Source organism: Pseudomyrmex gracilis, unplaced genomic scaffold (genome assembly GCF_002006095.1).
Source record: "Pseudomyrmex gracilis isolate BER0280 unplaced genomic scaffold, ASM200609v1 scaffold_10, whole genome shotgun sequence".
NCBI classification, from domain to species: Eukaryota; Metazoa; Arthropoda; class Insecta; order Hymenoptera; family Formicidae; genus Pseudomyrmex; species Pseudomyrmex gracilis.
Genome location: NW_018020594.1, coordinates 511,843 through 532,391, shown reverse-complemented (window position 1 = coordinate 532,391; position 20,549 = coordinate 511,843). Strand labels below are relative to the sequence as shown.

The window sequence follows — 20,549 nt, the reverse complement described above, 5'->3', positions numbered from 1 at the left end:
ATCTTAGTTTGTGTTGATTAAAATAAAATATCGATATAAAAATGTATATAAATATGTAAATATATAATGTGACAGTGTCACAATAACAGCAACAATTATTCTAGATAATATCAGACTTTTTGCTGTATTTGGTAACCTTAGGCATTGTTTTGTGAGTGAAATTCAATGGTTGCCTCAGTGACTAATTGTTCTGCAACAACAGAAACAATTGATGCACGTCTCTGTTGGTTTGTAGAAATATCTGTAAGCAATTACAATAATAAACTTAGAATAGTTGTCTTTTTGAAGATGTTTAAACTTACCATCACAGTTTTTATCACATTCCACTTCTGGTTTGTGACGAAATCGTTGCATGTTCAATTGCACCAGAGTAAGACCAAATATCCAGTATCCTAAACATCCTCCAATTACAATAGCAATAGTGATATATGCATTGTATGTCATAACTGCCAGCATTAGAATATAACCAAGTGTAGTATGAAGAGACCAGTGCAACACTTCCAATGTCCATTTAAAGCAACTTCTACTGCAAATACATAAAATATTTGGTCAAATAAACAAATTTATTAATTGCTGTTCTAAAAAAGAAAAACATTGTTTTGGAGAATTTAAGTTTTTGACAATTAAGAGATAAAACAAATACTAGCACTACTACATGTCAAAAATTAAATATTAATAGCACAGTTTATTTTAAAATTACTAAACATATGTTTTCCTTTCTTTTTCACTTTCTGAAATAATAAATATACATATGTATCTTAAGTAACACTTGAACAGATTATGTTTATCACTTGAAAAGATAAAAAGAAATATCAAGTACCATCTTGTGTAACTCCTAAATTTTTTTGGTGTCATTTTGGATAAAAGAGACAAGTTTTCGGAGGAAGATGAGTTTGTTCTAGGTACAGAAGTAATTGTAATCTGTTGTAAATAAATATGGTTGACCTTCATGCCCTCATATAACACAGCAAGAGCTGCTAGGCCTAAACATGTTGCTACAAGACCCCATAATGTGGTTACATTATATCCTGGGAAGAGAAAACTGCCTAGATTTACATCAAACCAAAACCACATATGCATCTGCAATGAATAACATAAGTAAGGACACAGATTTTTTACAAGTGTGTATAATACACAAAAGAAAACAGATGAAATTGAGGTTATGTTAACTTTAGTAACTTCAGTCTTCTATGTTTCTGACATACAACACTCATGACGACTGATAAGCTGTGAATAAGTGCATAAACGTCAGGGGCGACAATCGGGAATTCTGTCACTAGCTTTATCTAAAGTTCAAAAGAGAATTGAATTATTAGTATTTACTTGTATGTAATCGGTTTTTTTTTACAATATATAAATCATAACTGATAGTGTGTGTACATATGTATATAAAAGTTTGCCTTATTATTATTAGTTTTGATTCAACATTAAACAGATAACAGCTAAATTACAAGTTTGAGCAACTCAAATAATTCTTTTCTTTCTTTCAAAAAGTTTCAAGTACATACCTTACTGCATATGTGTTGAAATATTATTGTGTATTACATACAAGCAATGTTCAAAAGTGTTCAATTTAACGCACTGCGTTCTGCGCTGCGACAACAAACCAACCAACAACATATCAACGAAATGTTGGCGCCAAAGCTTCGGCAATATTTGCAAGGTTAGGATACTCGAAGTAAAAGTGATAGTACACATAACTATATAAATAAAGAAGTATAAGTTGGTAGCAAATAATAATTTTTTTCTTTTCTTGTTGCAATAAATTGATATTTATTTTGTTCAATTTTACTGATGCAGTTTTTAACGCAACATTTATATGCAACAAATTTAACATTTCTTTTGTGAACACAAATTTGATTTCTCTCTCTCGGCTCTTGACACATGTATAAATATTTGCACATTCAACATCGGACATGAGTGCTAAAGCGATGATCACATTTTATCTGTTTTCGTGGACATAACATTTATAACATTATTTCTGATCTGATTAAAGATTTGGTATACATAATTGACTGAAAAGTGCGGAAATATGTAGAAGAAATAAATAACATTTGGATATAATTGTCAATGAACGAAATGCATTCAATTATAATTTTTTTTTTAATAATGAAGTTTTCGAAATAAAAAGAATCTTTAACAATTTTTATTTTTGAAATAAAGAAGTTTTTTATTCAAATGTGTTATTAAAAAATGTGTGTTATTAAAATGTGTGTTATTCAAAAAGTTATAATAAATATACATAAATTTTTATTTATTTTTTAGTTTTGCGCTAAGCACACAATTTGATAGAAATGGGATTAGCGATGAACTTTGCTCTTCTCATTTACACATTATTAATTGTGACTGCAAGTACGGATGAAATAGGTATTTCTAAAATTTACACGTACTTTTATATATTTCTTATCATTTTTTTTAAATAATTAAATATAAAAAGACTGTAACTATGTTTTTAGAATCTAAAGAAATAGTAATAGTAGTATTGAGCCAAGAAGAACCTTATAATGAAGCTCTTGCTACATCTTTGGAGACTCACATCAAAGAGCAAGCTATTAGTTTTGATAAAGTATGTTTTATAAATAAAAACTGACATATAAATACTATATCACAATTAATTAGTTTTTTATGCATATTTTTATTGAGAATAATATAGTGTTATAACATACTTGTATAATCATTACCAAGTTGTAAATATATACTTATTGTATATATTTTGCTTTATTTTAGGAATCACCAAAAATTTTCTTAACTCATAGAGATTTCTTCATTCAAGGTTCTTGGATGATTACTCCATTTTTAAAATATATAAAACAAGTTACAGCTTCTGAAATAAAATGGTTCTTCTTTTGTTTGGAAAATACTATGGTCCAATTAGAGAAACTATTGAATGTTCTTGGCAATTACAACTCATCTCAGGTAAAAGACACAATATATTTTAATCTAGAACTTAATAATTTTATATTTAAAAGATCATTTTTAAATTTTTCTAAATAATTTGTTTTTATACAGAATCTGTGGATTGGACAGACACTTTTTGATCAAGAACCTAGCATTATTCATCACTTTGCAATAAAGAAGACATTTAAATATCCGCTTCTTGCTTCTGGATTTGCCATGACTTCTGTGTTAATGCAGAGGTATATGGAACATTTAATTTCTAGATTAAATAATCACTATATAAAATTTAATTGAATATTTTTCAGATTAATAAAACATATTGAAAGCTATAAACTAAAAAATGAGTTTTCTATTGATATGGCATGGGAATTTGCAAAATTTGTTTTAGACAGTTCGAATACAAAATTAACTCATGAGTCCAAGCTATGTATTGTATCTACTCTTAATTGTGCTACATATGTCCGATACTTGGAGGCTTGCGTATGTATTTTACAAAAACTGTTATACAAAAATATATAATTACTATTTGAAGGTTCCTAGAGTAATTACTTGAATCATATTGTATTATAATGTCAAAAGTGAGAAATCACAAATTTATTTTATCACGCAGTTTACAACAAGATAAATTAGATTTTGTGTTTCCGCTACTATTTAAGAACACAAGTTGATAAAATCCATTAAAGTAGTATCTAGGAGCCTTAATAAATTATTTAAGAATAATTATCTTTATTAAAAATAAATTGTTATAAATTTTTTTACAATTTTTACAGAATTTTACCATACTTCCAGAGCATACATATTTTGCTGTCAAGACATGTGCCAAATATCATACAAACAGAATTCCAGTGATTAAAAACACTTGGGCAAAAAACTTGATAAATATTGGATATTTCAGTGACGTGGCAGGTATGATTAATGGCGTTAAATGTGCTTCAATGTATGTTCAATTTTCATGTTGCTGAATTGATTTTATGCAGACAGAAATTTACCAGAAGCATATGTCGTACCAAACACAACCACGGGACATTGCTTGAAAACTTATTCTATCTTACAAAAAGCTGACCATATATTAAAAACAAATCGTTTTAAATGGCTTGTCATCAGCGACGATGACACCATATTAAGGTAAACATAAAATAGAATTAAAGTTATCAAGCAGTTCCATATTTGCGTTCAAGATTACAACAATATACTTCACAATATTGTGTTACAGTCCGGTGCGTTTATTACGTTTGCTCACATGTTACAATTCCGACCGTCCAGTTGCGATTGGCGAACGTTATGGCTTTCGTATATGGGATTTGGATAATGGATTTGAATATTTAACTAGTGGTGGGGGAGTTGCTTTATCAGCTTCTTTGGTTCATCGAATAGTAAAAGTATGTTCTTGTCCAGAAGCGACTACTCCCGACGATATGTATCTTTTTGGAAATTGTCTGAAGATACTTGGAATTAAACCTGTGCATTCTCCGCTGTTTCATCAGGTATATTTTTCCTAATTCATAAATGAGTTTTCTACCTTTACAGAGTGTTGTTACATATTCAGATCGTATTCAAAAAACCGTATGTGCGCGCGCATGCACACTCAATTACGTGATACGTATTAACTCAAATTTGATCATTTTAGGCACGTCCCCTAGATTACGCTTATCCTTATTTAGCGTCTCAAGAACCCATATCATTTCACGGATTTTGGAATATCGATCCTGTAGATATATATGACGAATGGTTTGCAGATACAGATAGTATTTTAAGTCATAAAGAAAGAACACAACTACATACAGAATTATAATTGTTCATCGTTTATAATTTTTTTTTTTTTTTTTATATTCCTAATTGCAAAACCACATTATAAAAAATCGTTTCTCGGACATTATTTTGTATCTATCGAGAATCTTATAGAGAAGTAGATGTATAAAAGTTGTTTTTAGTATAATAAACGTTTTTAGTAATAAAACAGTTTTTTTATATTCAATAGTACATATATATAGCAATAACAAAATATATTATTTATCATAGACGTAACATCAAGACGAAGCGCGACTGAGAAGCGTCGTTTGTATCGATCGATCGTTTTGGTTTCCGCGAAAACGCGGAGCGATGTATCGCTCTCGACGCGACGGGAATCGCGGGATCGGGTTGCGAATTCGAAGAGCGGACGAGAATCCGAAACGAGTCGTCCGTACGTCGAAACGCGGAGATAACGAAGCGCTAATCGCGTCTAATCGTAAAAAAACAAGCTGTCAACAGTGATAATAAAGAGTTTTTTTGTCGCATGTACATTGTTATCATTGATCCTCTTTTTTCCTTATTATCCGATCGATTTTTCCGAATTTTTCCTTATCATTCGATACGATTAACGAAACATTTTTCGATGAGCGATGCAGATAATGCAACTTGTATAAATTGGAACGATCTTTCGCACGTACCTTAGATAAGTGCACGCGTCTGTGAATTTGCGGTACACGAGAGACAGGTACGTAAAAAAACACTTTGCGTAATTCGATCGAGTTGTTCGTAATAATTTATTCAATTGTCGCATTGTTTGTCAGAAGGTTAGCGGCGCGCAACAAAACGATATTGGATATATAGTGCGACTACAAAAAACACAAGTTTGATACAACGTCACAAATATACGAGTTCGCACATATGACTCGAATCGCTTCGGGAACGTGCGCCTTGTGCGTCGCTCTGACTTTGTGTTCCGTGTTGTTGAAAATTGAAGCGATCAACAAGCACGATGCCAGATTCTCGTCTTACGCAACAAAGGTATTGCAGTTTACGTATAGTTTGTACATCGATTTTTTCAAATTTGCGCTTCGTAGCAACGCGCGCAAATTTGAAAAAAAATATACGGCGCGAAGTGAAAAAATAAGAGCCGCGAAAGTTCGAATCCTTTTCAATTAAAGAAGATTAATTTAGGTTCTTACTTCTTCACCTCGCGCCGTAAATTGTTTCAATTCGCAATTTGTCCAACGTGCGTTTTTTTCTCATGTTACAGGAACCGGTATTCGACGAATGGGGAAAACAACCCATGCCGCGTGAATTGCGCAGCGGAGAATATCCTTTCTTCGTCGCGATCGAAGGACGATACGGCGGAGCCGCTCTGATCTCCGATAGAGTTGTTTTAACCGTATATCCGAATTTGATCTTCGGCGGCGACGTTTTCGTCGGGTCGAACGATGTGAAAACTTCGAAGCGATATCGCGTGATCGAAACCGTGTTGATAGAAGGCGACATTTTGTACGATTATACACTCGGTATATTGAACGAACCCGTGGACGTTGGATCTAGTTTGCCGATTGCGAACCTGTCCACTCTATGGCGCGTCGGCGACGAGGCCGTCGTACTGTCGTGGTTGCGCAATAAAGCTCAAAAAACCACGATGTATTTCGGCAAATGCGAATCGCGATGGTACAATTGTATCGAGAACGAGGGTCACGTCGGTCCGTGTCACTTTCGGCTCGGTGACATGCTCTTGAACAAAAACGGTGACCTAGTCGGAGGATTGTTCAACGAGAACAATTCGCCGTGTGTCGTAAACGACGACGCCGTATGGACAGTTCGTATGTTCGATGCTAAACAATTGAATCAGATTCAAATCGCGATCAAACAGGCTGAATCTTTACCAACGAAACCGTTAGTCGCACCAAATCGACTCGTTTCAGCATTCGGGAAGTACGCGCTGGATGTTCACTCGTCAACGGCGATGTCGCTTTTGAAGAGCAACTATCGTCGAACTGTTGCACCGGTAACAAAGCAATCGACCGATTCGGTTGCAACATCGAACGCACCTATATCTCCTCTGAACGAGATCAAACCACCGTTCTTTATCATCAACGGAACTACCGCTAAATCCGGAGAGTTTCCGTACGTTGCTGCTATTGTCGCGGGTGAATCAAAGCGACCGTTTTGCACAGGAGTTATAATATCGAACCGCGCTGTACTCACAGCTGGGCGTTGCTTGCGTCACATAGAAGATCCCGAGGAAGTGTTCGTTCGCGTGGGTCCGGTCAAGTACAAAAGCGGAATTTTATACGACATCGAATCGTTTAAAGAACACAAGAAGCGTTCGGGTCTCATAAATGATATCGGATTATTGGTTACGGAGGACGAGATGGAATTCGATGCCAAGATAGAAGCGATAAAACTACCCACGAAGGAACGCAATTACGACAACGCGAATCTAACTGTTATAAGTTGGGGTGGGGTTACCGATGAAAAGAAATCGAATCGACTCATGCACACGTATACGTTCGGTGTTCCGTCTGACGAGTGCGACATAGACGACGAACGAATTCTTTGTATTCATAACAACGGATCGTTACCGTGCAACGGAGACTCCGGCGGTCTTGTTGTGTACCGTCGTTCGAACGGAAAACCAGAATTGGCCGCCTTGATTTCAGGTACATCGGCATCGGATTGTTCCACGAATCCGCGAGGTGAATTGTTTTCAACCAAGGTCTATCCGTATCGCCGTTGGATCAAAAAAACTCTCGAATCCTGCGGACTCGCTTTGATCAACGGTGACGACGACGGCGACGATGATGACGACGACGACTCCGATGAATCATACGAACCGCTCGAAACAAATGTATTCAATTCGCACATTGAGGACAAGTTGTAATATTTGAACTAAATGTATATCTAGTCGTATAAATGCGATTCGATTTGTGACATTTGTTTGCACACATTTATCGATCGACGCGTATCGTGATGTAATTCACGTGTCGCGGTTAACATAACGGTTTGTTCGAGCGAGCGCGCGCACTCACCCGCACCACGGAGCGAATCGATCGATCGAGTTTCCGATCGCGTCGCTTCGCGTTCGACTTTCGGCGTTTCGGAGTCGCGGCGCTCCGTCTTGATTTTATGTCTATGTTATTTATGTAATAAAATGTTTTGTGATATATATATATATATATAGGTATAACAATTCTTCTTTAGATTATAATATATAAAAAATATATATTTTTTATCGATCTTATGTTAAAAATATTAATTTGATATTAAAGAAATAATTATTGATCACATAACAAACTGACAGTGTAAGATTCTTGCGACGTACAGCTTTATTTTTTGTCTTCTCTCGCAAAAAGTAAAGAAATAACCGACCCATATAAAACAACAATATTATCACGATATATATTATTAAAATATTCTATTATTATTATTTAAACCAACCTTGTAAAAATACCAATGAGTTTAGATTCTACATTTCGAAGATATCGCCAAGTCCATAGATAAAAAGGAATAGAAGTGATTTCGATAGAATCGATCTTGTGAGTTGATCTTATAATTTGTGATGTTTACAATTTTGGGCGAATTTCCCTCCACCACGATGGACGTTCAAAATTCTCTTTGTTCTCGAATATCCATTCTTTCATGTGCTTGTACACCTAGATAAGAAATTATAATTTTACACATCTATATTTATCTCTTTTGATCATAAATTCAACATAAAATAATTAGAAGCAAAATACCTGGCCATCGGACATTCCGAGAGGAGAATTAACAACAAAGTCCGGTGGTGCCAAAACATCAATCAACGCAACCGCATCACTGGCTAATTCTTTGCATAATGTTATGATTCCTTCTCGCAGAAAGCCATCTATGTTAGAATTAGGCGAAGCATAACCACCCGCGTACAAATCTCCCATTCTTTTCTCTAATGTTACAGCCGCGAATAGAGAACACAATTTAGTTAACACTTCTCGTTCATTTGCTTTCCATTTCGGATCTTTTAGTGTTTTAACAAACTCTGCTATCAACACGTGCTAGAAGAAGACCAAGAAATTAATATTAGTTTGTGTTCTGTGACAGAGTTACGATAGAATGTGATTGGTTACACAGAAAGAATATTATACAAAAACGTGCATTTCATTAAAAATAAAATTCTTAAAAACGTAATTTTTTCATTAAAAACAAAATAATTTTTAAAGTAGTGTTGCGGTCGCCTTTGTATATTGCGATGTTTCCCATGAACGGAGTGAAGAAACAAATTGAAGCGATCAAATGAAAGAAAAATGCGAAGATTGCATTAGGTTTTGTTCTGTGGCAAATAAAGTATTTATTTTATTAACCGCGATATATATATATATTTTGAAAAAAACGAATCGGACAAGAACGCAACAATATTATGTATGTATTTACTTCTGCATATACGAGAGACAGGGTTCGCGCCAAAAACGATTGAGAATTATTTCTTGCATCAAAATCAGTCATTCCACTTGCTTTGAGATTTTTTACACGTTCGTATGTCTTTTTTAAATAATAGCAAACTAGCCACTTGAAAGCTTCTAGCAGATCTATAAATGAAAAAATAGAATATTAATGACATGTAAACCCGCAAATATTGAACTCATAAATTTTAATATATATCTTGTTATAGTAAAAGTTTGTTTTTTTTTCATACTTTCAACCCTCATTGTATCTTCTACTGTAGTTTGATTAAATCTCATATTAAATATTTCTTTTGCGCCAATAAAATCTATAGTATGAAGTGGAGATTGCACAGATTGTCCATTAATTACATTAGCCCATTGAGTCAATAACCAATTACTTGTTTGCTGAATGAGTACATTGTTTTCACCCTCGTACGTACAGTTTGCATCGTTTTCAGCTCTTAAGTCACCCAAGCGCGACACTAATAAGATAAATTGAATTATTAATGTGTAATTGTTTTATTAAAAAATATTTTTTATATACTATTAAAAAAATTATTTTTATGTATGTATACATGTAACACATGTACATCACATAAATGTGTGTAATACTATCTACACGTACTTTTCAAATATCCGTGACCACCGCAAGATTCTCTGCAATCCTGAATGGCATCACGAGCAAGCCAGGAGCACAGAGGTTTCGCTGCAGAAGATAAAGCATGCATTTCTACTCCTAGATCGACAATCCAGTCATCGTTTCTTCCCGAAAGACGTTCGAGATTAAATTCCACTAATATGTTTAAGAAGTTACTTGAAAATATTTTCATTGTATATAATGTAGCTAAGTGAGGAATGATTCGCCATTGCTGAGACACACACAAGACAAATTGAGAAATAATTGTTATATGTTTTCTTCGAATATCGAAATAAAAATCGTACTAAGATACTCACCTGTGTTTGATATTCAATAACAGGCAATTCATTATCCGGAGTAGGACCAAACTGTTTCCTTACCGCACAATAACGTATAGCAATCGTCAACGCAAGTAACAAACACTGCGTACACAGTCCAGTAATAGTGACACGACCTGCCGACAATGCTCCCAGAGATGCTCCTATAACAATACAAATAAGATACTAATAGAATAAATTTATTATTGTTGAATCTGCTAATGCTAATGTGCTCACCAAATCTTTTTCGTTCATTTTTTACAGCAAGTATATACTGTCCGCTTTCGCTGACATCAGCTGTACGATTTAACAAGCATATACGCGGTATAGGATAATTGTCGAATATTACAAATCCATTATCTATTCCATTGAGTCCTATTTTCTCACCCATATCGCCCACGGTAACACGGGGATAAGGTAAGTGAGTTTCTGGATCACGAATTGGCACAATGAAAGGATGTAAACCATGGTTTGTTCTATCCGGTGTAATTAGTTGAGCATATACAATTGCATGTGTGGAAGATTTTCCTAAATACATATTACATTAATAATAATAATACATCTCTTATTCATTACAAGCACTGAAAAAATTCAACTTACCTAAATTACCTACCCAACACTTTGCAGCTTCAAAGCTGGGTGTATGAAGAATAAAACTTTTTGTTGCTACATCATATGTTGCTGTGGTTTGCATGCCTCTTGTATTAGTCCCGTGAGAGATTTCAGTCAGAGCAAAGCAGCAAGTGTACTAAATACAATATTATATATTTATATGTGTGTATATATTATAATAATGATCTCATATGTGTTACAATATATTGTTTCGTACATACATTTCCATCAATAATTTCTTGTAAAAAAGGCTGATGCTGTTCAGTGCCCAGTGTCATTAAAGCACTTGGTACCATGCCACGAGAAATACCAAATTTTATTGCTGCAGATAAACAACACTGATGGAGATAAATACTATGTCTATTTGAAAATTGCTATAAAAATTAAACAAACATTAGTATATAAATATGTATAAATTATATAAAAAACCAAAAATTAGATGTAATGAGTTTGAATATATCTTTTACAACAATTACAGAATATATGAAATACAATCAGGCAATTATTATACATATAAATTATAATTACAAATAAGTCATTCTCCGCAATTACTCGCATTTGAGCATTGCAGCGTCTTCGAGCTTCATCCAAGGTAAGTGATCTTTTTGTTCTTTGAAATGCCGGATGGGTTTCAATAATTCTCCATATTCTGTTCTAAATATTCATACACCAAAATACTTTAAATTACTGTTCTCTTTGGTGTACTTTTAAATGTAAATACATGTCCTATATATATATATATATATCTTGATTGTAATACCTGAGCCTCCACACCATCTTCTCCTTCTAAAGTTAGTTTGAGCGATTTCCAGTTGAATGTTGCTTGTTTTCTATAAGCATCCAGTGGTCCATGGGGCAAATCTTTTATCAAATTATTGATGTTAGGCATCGCGTGTTTACCTCTTGTCAAACTGAAATTGTACATTGCACGTAAATAACATCTACGAACCAAATTTGCCATTATTAAGGCTTCTCGATACCTGAGTCTTTTTGAATACTTTTCAATACGAAAATCTATACCATATGTATGTAACGTAAACTTTAGATTTTTGTATACAAAAGTTTTTCAAGAGGTCAAGTCCGATTTAACAAGTAGCAACGTTACTCATCACAATAACTAATAGGACGCGTAAAAAGCACAAGATTTTTTGCGTTGCTCATATTTTTTGCACAAGTGTAATCTCGTGTCAAATGTCAAATCTGTATCTCAATAAGATGCACCATTTTAAGATAAATATATCTTAAATATCAGAACGGACTTTGAATATCGGCCATATTTGTGACACAGCAAATTTCCGCACAATTCAAACTCGCAAAGTCTCCTTTCATCACAGCTATTCCACTAATATCCACTTGATATAACTTTTATAGCAAATGTGATTACTCGTATTTCTGATGAAAGTATTTATACAACAATGATATGTGTAAAAATAGAAGAAAATTGAATATATAAAATACGAGTTGATCTTGATTTACAGAATTCAAGTGTGTAGATAAGTTATCAGTGCTCAAACATCGATGTTTAATCATTCTTCTTTTTTTATCATTACATTTTTAACAATTTCTTTTTGCACTTTGAATTATATAAAATTTTTCTTTTATGTAATCATATTGAGTTCGGTCAAAGTTTCACTGCGCTTGTTTCGAAGCATCTGTCTATCTTTATTCAACATTTAACGAAGAATAAAGATAAAACGATGCATCAAAACATTTGCAATGAGACTTTGACCGCACCCATTGTAGTTTATTTATTATACAGTATGAATTGCACAAACATAAAAAACACATCAACTATATGTCTTCTTCTTTTCTTTTTTTCCAGTATACATTAAGCCTGTTCTATATTAAGCGCAAGACGCAAACTCAAGTAAATCTCGAATAGAATTGACTAATCGCATTGATTAAATCAGCCAATTGACCAACGTGATTGGTCAATTCCACGAGACCTGCTATTTGCGATTGCATCTTACGTTTAATGTAGAATGGGCTTTATGAAACAAATCTATTGTTTTATAATTGAGATATTTGTCTCTAGGCGTCACTAAAGATAGAGCAAAGCAGACGGCGTGACAAGCAATTTTGTACTTTACAGGGGACAAACTTCAATGTTCACGCCTATATTGACTTTCTCTTTTCTTCATGTTTTATTTATGTTTTTACCGACAACTATTTATAAATGATTGTAATAACTTGTTGATTACTAAACTAACTAAATTAATGAATTAACAACTAAACTAATTAAAATTATTCTCCTCTGATATGTGGAATATTTTTCAAGCTGTCTCTATTAAAAAGACACTGTTGAATTTATTAATAAATAAGTCGAACACATTTGTGTAGTGACATCATTGATACGCACTAATTAAAGTTCATATTGCATTAATTTTGCTCTCACTTCAGAACTCAAGCAATAATTTATTTTTAGAAATTAAAGCTAAAAAAAAGTAATTGAACTATAAATATCAACTTTTAACATAAAACTTTTCTATCACTTTCTTGTGTGCACGTATACTTATTTTTGTTTTATAATAATCACTGAAATAAATTCCAACATCACAATACATACACGAGTTCGAAAGATGTAGAATATCTACTAAAACGACTTGATTACGTCGCACTACGTAGTAGGTAGGTAGAGTATTCGTAACGCGCCTGAACGAGTATTCTGATAGACTGTATAAAACAGATAAAGCTTCGATATATAAAAGAACACAAACCGCACGCCTGCAGATCGCACGTAACTTAGCATATCTCAGGTTTTTTTTCATTTAAGTTGTTTTCTGTCACTTTGACCGATTATATATTAATCGCGTATCAATCAAATTTATCATAAATCATTGAAAATAACTGATAAATAAAAATTAAATTTTAAAAGATATGAGAAATTTTAATTCGAACCAAAAATAAAAATGACTTAAACTGCTTTCCGAGATTAAAAAAAATAAAATCTTAAATTTTTGATAAACTCTTGTTTATTTTATTACTTGTGTATTTGCAAAAATAATTCTTGCGCAACAAATATCTTGTGCCACACAAACATAAATTTATAAATACACATTGAAATCTTCAACGCATCATTCGATCAAGTAATAGCATTCAAAAATTTTCGATGTATGCAAGATTAATCAACAATTATCAACAATTATCATATTATATAGATGAGACAATTACCGTACACACGTAACGTCCATTAAACGTCAGTAACTACATGTGACGTCTAATGAACACGTAATGAAGATTTGTATAGAAATGTAGGTCTACTACAAACGAGATCGTTAAATATTAAATATCGCTACAAAAGAGAAAATTAAACGGCTTCGAGAAATCAATACATCGATATACGAGCAAAACATTATTCGAACCCGTTGAATAAATTGCAGATAAATATTCCGACATGCGCCCCAGAGTGACGTTGTTAGTTTTTATCTTAACTTTACAATGTACTCATGCCAGGTAATTTAAAAGTGACAGTTGTTTTTTTTGTTTTTTTTTTGAGTTAACTACAATTAATTTGAAGTTATCCATTATAATATTATAAGAAATGTATAGAGCAAGCTGTTTTGGCAAACATAAAATATACAAGGTGTTTTTAGCAAACAAAATATACGAAAATATACGAAATATAAATCTCCAAACGCATTTGCAAGATTTGAATAGAATAATAACAATTACCAAAGAAATGTCTTTGTACAATTGCAGGATAAATTTCAAACAAATGCAGCAGTGCGATAGTAAAATTAACAATCTGAAATCGCTCATCGAACGAGTCGTGGAAGAACTCGCCACTCGCAGCAGTTGTATGACTTATGTTACAGATTACGCTTATCGCAGACTACTTGATGTGCATATAAATTCAGGAATATCGGCTTCTCTCTCATATAACGTAAATAATAATTTGCACATATATATGACCGGTATTCTCATATAGTCCGATCTTTCAATCCGAAGAAAGATATATAACTGCACCAATCAATTACAGTCCAATCTTATGCTTAAGTTTAATATTCATTTTAAGATAAAAAAATCTTAACTTTAGACGATCTAAATATACAGGGTGTCCCGCTACTCACAACCGTAACTTAAATGACATATTCCTGAGACGAAACTTCTAATATCATATTGTCGAGGCTATAATAGTTTTTGAATTATAAGCGTTTAAAAGTGACCTATTGGATGGCTTATATCTCGCGCGTTCAGATACAGCGCACTGTGCGCGATACTGTGTTCTTATATCTTGATAATTAGATAATAAAACAGAAATTATCTCAAAACATTTTGTCATTAAATCATATTTTAATACATATAATTAATACAGTTTGTATGTGAAGAAAAAACAATTTTATCAAATTCTTGCAAATTTTTAATTATAACGTTTTTGACAAACTGTCAAAGTTATAGTATGAAACTAGTAGCGCTAGCGTATTGATTGATTGTTCTCGCTTGTAGTAAAGTCGCTGCAATCAATAATTGTTGATATACTCGAGAAATTGAAATTATTTTTTTATTTATGACAGGTATTTAATTTATTACAAATTAATTCTTAAGACTTGTTGTTTGTTATTAATTTAAATTTACAAAAATATTTCCTATTGTAATAAATTAAATAACTGTCACATAAATAGAAAAAAAATCAATCAATTTCTCGAGTATATAAAAAATTATTGATTGCAGCAACTTTACTACAAGCGAGAACAATCAATCAATACGCTAGCGCTACTAGTTTCATACCATAACTTTGACAGCTTGTCAAAAACGTTATAATTAAAAATTTGCAAGAATTTGATAAAATTGTTTTTTCTTCACATACAAACTGTATATTAATTATATGTATTAAAATATGATTTAATGACAAAATGTTTTGAGATAATTTCTGTTTCATTATCTAATTATCAAGATATAAGAACACAGTATCGCGCACAGTGCGCTGTATCTGAACGCGCGAGATATAAGCCATCCAATAGGTCACTTTTAAACGCTTATAATTCAAAAACTATTATAGCCCCGACAATATGATATTAGAAGTTTTGTCTCAAAATCGTCTCAGGAATACATCATTTAAGTTACGGTTGTGAGTAGCGGGACTGTAGATATTGACCTATCCTATCGTACATATTTTATACTTTGTATCATGTATAATTAATATACACGATACAAAGAAACTGAATATATGTAAAGCATATTCTTATGCACGATAATGTAGACATAAAGATATTAAATAAAATTAACTGACAATTGATATAGTTATATAATATAAATCAACGTTTGATATAGTTACATTTGATATAGTTATATAATATAGATCAACGTATGTAGTTACTTACTTTTGTTATTTCTGCATGAAAATATACACATAAAAAATTATACTATACAGAAAAATTAAAATATTAATATATTAATATTTTCACATGTATATTAATTTGAAACTTTTCGGTTTTATCTTTATTTTTCTTTCTTTCTCGTAAACTGAATCTTAACTAAATTCTTAAAGGTCACGATGTATAATATATGACCTTTAGAATTTAATTAAGATTCATTCCACTAATAAAACAGTTCAAGCATATTTGCTAACATATTACTGGCATGTGATCGTATTTGCTTGCTGGTTATTACGTCTTGATCACGTTTCAAGTTTTTTTGTGGATCATATATGGCTTTCCACATACTACCATACGCACAATGAGAAAAAAGTCCTCTTTTTTTAGTTTATATCAAATATTTTTAGTATCTTATATTATTTATATATTTAGATATTGTGCATTTTTTAATTAAATCTAAAGTATAATATATTACTTGTATTCACAGATCGCATTACGCGATAATGAGGATTTTGTACAACCGAGAAAGATAATAGCGAAAATACTTCAGCATATGAAAGCAGCGAGCTGTGATGTCTATATTATATTGATAGCTAACGGACTGCTAACATCACGCTTTTTGCAGTATGTCGAAAGGTGAGCAAAAAAGTAACAAAAAAAAATGGTATAACGCAATAGAAATCTTATAACAATTATTTATCAATTCTTATCTCTCCGCACAATAATTCTATCAAACACACACGACAATTTTATATTTGTTTTATGCAACTCTTTACATTAAATGTGTCTTTGTAATAATACTATAATACAAATATTGTAAGTAATATTTCTGATTATATACCGTCACAGGGAACGTCTGATCAACACACGTGGTTACTTTTTACTTCTGTACGATAATCGGTTGTTTCGACCCGAATTGCATTACATCTGGAATCGAATCGTTAATGTGATGTTCGTACGACAATACGATACGTACAAGTATCGTTCGGGCGAACAGCTGATCTACGAAAAAATCGATCTCAATACCGTCTATTATCCGTCGCGGACGAAAGATCTTACAACAATCAGATACATCGATACGTGGCAAAACGGTAAATTGCGTTACGGCAATGATCATTACGTATCGAAAACCAACAATCTTCACGGCAGCGCTTTGCGGTTAGTACGTTATGTGCTTACTTTGTTGTAAACGATGAAAAATTTGAGAACAAAATCATACAAAAATTAAAATTTCTGTATATAAATGTGCAGTTTTCTATAATTTCAAAGAGAAAGAGATAAAAAAAAAATTTGCGGATTATAAATGCGTTTAATTCGAACTTCATTCTTGATTTTTTAGTATTTTGCAGACAATTTGAAATCCGTGAAAAACATAATTAATAATCTCTCAATATTGATTCTAGAAACTTTTTTTTGCAGAGTTGCGGTATTCGAACACATACCGGCCGTGACGGAGGCGTCGCGAGATTACTATCAACATAGCAACACAAATTCTAGCAGAGCTTTAGGTATCGAATTCGAAGTATGTATTTAAAGTCACACATAGAGAAAAACAGAAGAATTATGTGTGCAATTAAATAATTAATAATGAATAATTATTAAAGACACAATCACGTGATACTCGTCGAGTGAGACGAAAAATTATTATAATTCAGAAATCGTGATTGAGGTTGATTTATTGTTCCAGTTACTACGAGTCATAGCAAAGGCGATGAACTTCAAACCAAATTACTACATGCCCTCTGACATTGCGAGCGAGAAATGGGGTAAAGTAGGGGATAACGACAGTTACACGGGTCTTCTCGGCGAAGCGATCGCCGGAAATGCCGATTTCTTCCTTGGAGATCTGCATTACACGATACATAATCTGAATTATCTCGACCTATCCACACCATACAACACGGAATGTCTAACTTTCCTAACGCCGGAATCATTGACGGATAATTCGTGGAAATTACTGATACTACCCTTCAGGTACGTGTGGCATACATACGTATATTGATATTTTCAGATTATTATTACGCGGTTTATAAAAATATATAGAACACTAAAAACATCGATTGTGTGTTTGAAATTATGTGATGAAATTATAACTTACACTTTCCAAAGTTCCATTTTTTTCGCGTTTTCAGACTGAACACATGGATCGCACTTCTTTGTACTCTGTTAATAGGCGGTGGAGCCATCCACATTTTCGCATTGTTTTATCTGAAGCACATAAGCTCGCTTACGTGTTTAAAGCGCGATGAAACAAATGACAGTACGAACAGTCTGTACCTGTTTACCGAGTTTCAGAACAGCATATTGTACATGTACAGCATGTTGCTTCAAGTCTCTTTGCCACGTTTGCCAAATGCCTGGGCAGTAAGAATTTTTATTGGCTGGTGGTGGATCTACAGCATTTTGGCGTCGGTCACTTATCGCGCCAGCATGACGGCCACCCTCTCGCATCCTGTCGCCAAGTACTGTGTATAGTGATAAATAGGATGTGAATTTAATTGAAGAATAGAAAAAAAGAGAAAGATGTGTGTGTGTGTGTGTGTTGTCGGAAAAGTTTTTCTATACGATTTAAAATCTAGCAGTTTGCTGTCCGTGGACTTTTATATTTGTTTCATTTATTTCAGGGTAACCATCGATACTTTGGCTCAGCTAACAAGATCGTCGCTGGCGGTGGGAGGATGGAACGAAAAGAGCAAGGAGTTTTTTCTCACTTCTTCGGATCCGCAAAGTCAGGAGATCGGAAACAAGTTCGAGTTGACGGAAAACGAGGAAGATGCCGTTAATCAGGTGGAAAACGGGACGTTCTGCTATTACGAAAGCTCGTATTTATTGCGACACATTCGCGGAAAACGGATTTTCGAGAATGGAAATGGTCATCGGAACAAGAGCAAGAAAAACACTGAGTCGCCAATGAAGTACAATCTGCACATTATGGAAGAATGTTTTGTTCATATGCCGATCGCATTAGGGTTGGAAAAGAATTCTCCGCTGAAACCACATGTGGATTTATGGGTACGTGTATTTTGTTTTTTTTTTAAATAATGAAAACAAGAAATAAGATATCTACAAGGCATGTTGACAAAAAATGCAATCTCTTATCTGTCAGATCAAAAAGTTCAATCATTAAAGAATATTAATTATTTTGTTTCAGATAAGACGGTTGACAGAAATCGGTTTGGTGCGCAAGTGGTTGAGCGACGTTATGGAAGAGTCGAAGATCAATGAATTTCAACAAAAACTTGAGTCAGAAAAAGCTTTAGTAAACTTGCGCAAACTGTACGGGGCTCTCATTGCTCTCCTGATCGGTTATTTTCTTAGTTTTCTCGCTTTAATTGGTGAAATTATACATTGGAAATATGTTGTTTTAAAAGACCCAAAATACGATAAGTATCATCTCGATATATTTTACAAAAGTAAAACTACTTTTAAAACTTGATGCACTTAATGTAGTCTTATTTTTATCTTGCTTAGATTAATAAGACAGAACAATGTCTTACAATTTATGAAATGTGTATAAATATTCATAGGAAAATCTTAATATAAATCTTACTATAATTAGCGATATAAAGAGTGAAATAAAGATAATATACATGTACATATATGTATATTCGCGTGTAAATATGTAACTAAAAATAATTTATATATAATAATGCGTACATCTGTCTTTTTATTTCTCTTACTGAAAATCAATGAAAATGTCTGAACATGCCAATACTTACATGGTTGACTTGACTTCTCAGTGAATAATAATTTTCGCTAACGTAGTATCCATATCTTTAAATATAATAAAACGCAAGAGAAAGAGAATCTAACGATTATTCTTCACGAGCGAATACAAGTTACAATAACAACGTGTTTACAAAAACATTGAGGACTGAACTGCGTAACAATTTATATACGACGTATACTAATATTATACTTTATTACTTTATTTACATTTTCAGTGTTTGACTTTCAAATTTTCAACATAAACTTGTTACACTCATCAACAATTTACAAACTGACATTTTCAAGGATGATCTGCATTCCGAGTGAGACTAAAAAACTACATTATTTCCTTCTTGATTAACATCTTTTCTTATGTATTTATTGCGTTGATCATTATTATTATGTAAACTCACTTTGTATATTTTTTTATATTTATTTATATTTTTTCTCACACTGAAGAAGGCTCAAGTCAGGGCCGAAACGTTTGTTTTTTGAATTAATTATTTGTTATATTAAAAAAATTTTTTGTTAACACCTAAGTATTTTAGCTCGATTGACCTTATTATCTTATTTATTATTTGTTATTGCGAGCGTTGATTTGATTTGTTTAATTTATACTTTACTAATAACGAGCGGTAAATTACCCTTTATTGTTGCTGTACCAGCTGGAAGAGAAGTACTAGGCGTCAAGACAGCAGATTTCGCCAATTCTTGTGCTTTATCAGGTATATTTTCTTCTTTTTTATCATTCATAACAACAATATTTCTTGTAACCTAACCTTCAAAACTTATATATGTACATATATGTTCAATCATTGGCTGGGTTCAGCCAGAGAGAAGACTGATAACAGAGAGAAGGCCGAAGTACAGACTTTTGCATAACGCATAACGCATAACG

The 20,549-nt window shown here is 32.8% G+C and overlaps 5 protein-coding genes across 20 annotated transcripts; 3 read left to right on the top strand and 2 right to left on the bottom strand.

Annotated features, from left to right (window-relative positions):
- Positions 1 to 1,259, bottom strand: LOC109862846 (probable low affinity copper uptake protein 2). The gene is made up of 4 exons (XM_020443002.1): positions 1,171 to 1,259; positions 821 to 1,080; positions 303 to 526; positions 1 to 241 (listed from the first exon to the last, which is right to left on the bottom strand). Exons 2-4 carry the CDS (start codon positions 1,078 to 1,080, stop codon positions 138 to 140), a joined length of 588 nt encoding a protein of 195 aa, XP_020298591.1. The 5' UTR covers positions 1,171 to 1,259; the 3' UTR covers positions 1 to 137.
- LOC109862818 (beta-1,3-glucosyltransferase) lies at positions 1,011 to 4,762 on the top strand. 7 transcript variants are annotated; one of them, XM_020442965.1, is made up of 10 exons: positions 1,011 to 1,098; positions 2,266 to 2,367; positions 2,457 to 2,566; positions 2,728 to 2,916; positions 3,010 to 3,137; positions 3,204 to 3,378; positions 3,669 to 3,804; positions 3,876 to 4,023; positions 4,112 to 4,382; positions 4,526 to 4,762. In XM_020442965.1, the coding sequence occupies exons 2-10, from the start codon at positions 2,295 to 2,297 to the stop codon at positions 4,688 to 4,690; spliced, it is 1,395 nt and encodes a 464-aa protein (XP_020298554.1). In that variant the 5' UTR covers positions 1,011 to 1,098; positions 2,266 to 2,294; the 3' UTR covers positions 4,691 to 4,762. The 7 variants fall into 7 exon arrangements, with proteins under 7 accessions (XP_020298554.1, XP_020298550.1, XP_020298578.1 ...); XM_020442961.1 differs by lacking the exon at positions 1,011 to 1,098 and adding an exon at positions 1,579 to 1,663; XM_020442989.1 differs by lacking the exon at positions 1,011 to 1,098 and adding an exon at positions 1,701 to 1,722.
- On the bottom strand, positions 4,319 to 20,481 carry LOC109862757 (peroxisomal acyl-coenzyme A oxidase 3-like). Of its 9 annotated transcripts, XR_002251210.1 has the most exons (13): positions 13,346 to 13,389; positions 11,389 to 11,539; positions 11,157 to 11,282; positions 10,850 to 11,002; positions 10,617 to 10,764; positions 10,254 to 10,544; positions 10,017 to 10,180; positions 9,688 to 9,931; positions 9,314 to 9,544; positions 9,052 to 9,206; positions 8,382 to 8,675; positions 8,083 to 8,297; positions 4,319 to 4,393 (listed from the first exon to the last, which is right to left on the bottom strand). XR_002251210.1 is itself a non-coding variant. In XM_020442917.1 (12 exons), the coding sequence occupies exons 2-12, from the start codon at positions 11,515 to 11,517 to the stop codon at positions 8,208 to 8,210; spliced, it is 2,025 nt and encodes a 674-aa protein (XP_020298506.1). In that variant the 5' UTR covers positions 11,518 to 11,539; positions 20,296 to 20,481; the 3' UTR covers positions 7,940 to 8,207. The 9 variants fall into 9 exon arrangements, 8 of the variants coding, with proteins under 8 accessions (XP_020298506.1, XP_020298492.1, XP_020298484.1 ...); XM_020442917.1 differs by lacking the exons at positions 4,319 to 4,393; positions 13,346 to 13,389 and adding an exon at positions 20,296 to 20,481 and having other exon boundaries at positions 7,940 to 8,297; XM_020442903.1 differs by lacking the exons at positions 4,319 to 4,393; positions 13,346 to 13,389 and adding an exon at positions 18,042 to 18,128 and having other exon boundaries at positions 7,940 to 8,297.
- LOC109862811 lies at positions 4,898 to 7,846 on the top strand. Its single transcript, XM_020442958.1, has 3 exons — positions 4,898 to 5,374; positions 5,451 to 5,667; positions 5,900 to 7,846. Exons 2-3 carry the CDS (start codon positions 5,548 to 5,550, stop codon positions 7,523 to 7,525), a joined length of 1,746 nt encoding a protein of 581 aa, XP_020298547.1. The 5' UTR covers positions 4,898 to 5,374; positions 5,451 to 5,547; the 3' UTR covers positions 7,526 to 7,846.
- LOC109862800 (ionotropic receptor 40a) lies at positions 16,399 to 19,861 on the top strand. 2 transcript variants are annotated; one of them, XM_020442944.1, is made up of 7 exons: positions 16,399 to 16,579; positions 16,793 to 17,101; positions 17,363 to 17,465; positions 17,631 to 17,917; positions 18,076 to 18,405; positions 18,568 to 18,955; positions 19,095 to 19,861. In XM_020442944.1, the coding sequence occupies exons 1-7, from the start codon at positions 16,497 to 16,499 to the stop codon at positions 19,377 to 19,379; spliced, it is 1,785 nt and encodes a 594-aa protein (XP_020298533.1). In that variant the 5' UTR covers positions 16,399 to 16,496; the 3' UTR covers positions 19,380 to 19,861. The 2 variants fall into 2 exon arrangements, with proteins under 2 accessions (XP_020298533.1, XP_020298539.1); XM_020442950.1 differs by lacking the exon at positions 18,076 to 18,405.
- Positions 20,482 to 20,549: the final 68 nt, after the last annotated feature.

What these genes read in the sequence shown, in the direction of transcription:
- LOC109862846 (XM_020443002.1), bottom strand. Translation starts at nt 1,080, where the DNA reads ATGCATATGTGGTTTTGGTTTGATGTAAATCTAGGCAGTTTTCTCTTC. An exon ending in TTTAGGAGTTACACAAGATG is followed by an intron (nt 527 to 820) that starts GTACTTGATATT and finishes ATGTATTTGCAG; the next exon opens with TAGAAGTTGCTTTAAATGGA. An exon ending in ATGTGATAAAAACTGTGATG is followed by an intron (nt 242 to 302) that starts GTAAGTTTAAAC and finishes AATTGCTTACAG; the next exon opens with ATATTTCTACAAACCAACAG.
- LOC109862818 (XM_020442965.1), top strand. Translation starts at nt 2,295, where the DNA reads ATGGGATTAGCGATGAACTTTGCTCTTCTCATTTACACATTATTAATT. An exon ending in GCAATTACAACTCATCTCAG is followed by an intron (nt 2,917 to 3,009) that starts GTAAAAGACACA and finishes GTTTTTATACAG; the next exon opens with AATCTGTGGATTGGACAGAC. An exon ending in TCCGATACTTGGAGGCTTGC is followed by an intron (nt 3,379 to 3,668) that starts GTATGTATTTTA and finishes CAATTTTTACAG; the next exon opens with AATTTTACCATACTTCCAGA.
- LOC109862811 (XM_020442958.1), top strand. Translation starts at nt 5,548, where the DNA reads ATGACTCGAATCGCTTCGGGAACGTGCGCCTTGTGCGTCGCTCTGACT. An exon ending in TCTCGTCTTACGCAACAAAG is followed by an intron (nt 5,668 to 5,899) that starts GTATTGCAGTTT and finishes CTCATGTTACAG; the next exon opens with GAACCGGTATTCGACGAATG.
- LOC109862757 (XM_020442895.1), bottom strand. Translation starts at nt 13,377, where the DNA reads ATGCTAAGTTACGTGCGATCTGCAGGCGTGCG. An exon ending in AAGAAATTATTGATGGAAAT is followed by an intron (nt 10,765 to 10,849) that starts GTATGTACGAAA and finishes TATTGTATTTAG; the next exon opens with TACACTTGCTGCTTTGCTCT. An exon ending in AGATACAATGAGGGTTGAAA is followed by an intron (nt 9,207 to 9,313) that starts GTATGAAAAAAA and finishes TTTCATTTATAG; the next exon opens with ATCTGCTAGAAGCTTTCAAG.
- LOC109862800 (XM_020442944.1), top strand. Translation starts at nt 16,497, where the DNA reads ATGAAAGCAGCGAGCTGTGATGTCTATATTATATTGATAGCTAACGGA. An exon ending in TTTTTGCAGTATGTCGAAAG is followed by an intron (nt 16,580 to 16,792) that starts GTGAGCAAAAAA and finishes ATACCGTCACAG; the next exon opens with GGAACGTCTGATCAACACAC. An exon ending in CTCTCGCATCCTGTCGCCAA is followed by an intron (nt 18,406 to 18,567) that starts GTACTGTGTATA and finishes CATTTATTTCAG; the next exon opens with GGTAACCATCGATACTTTGG.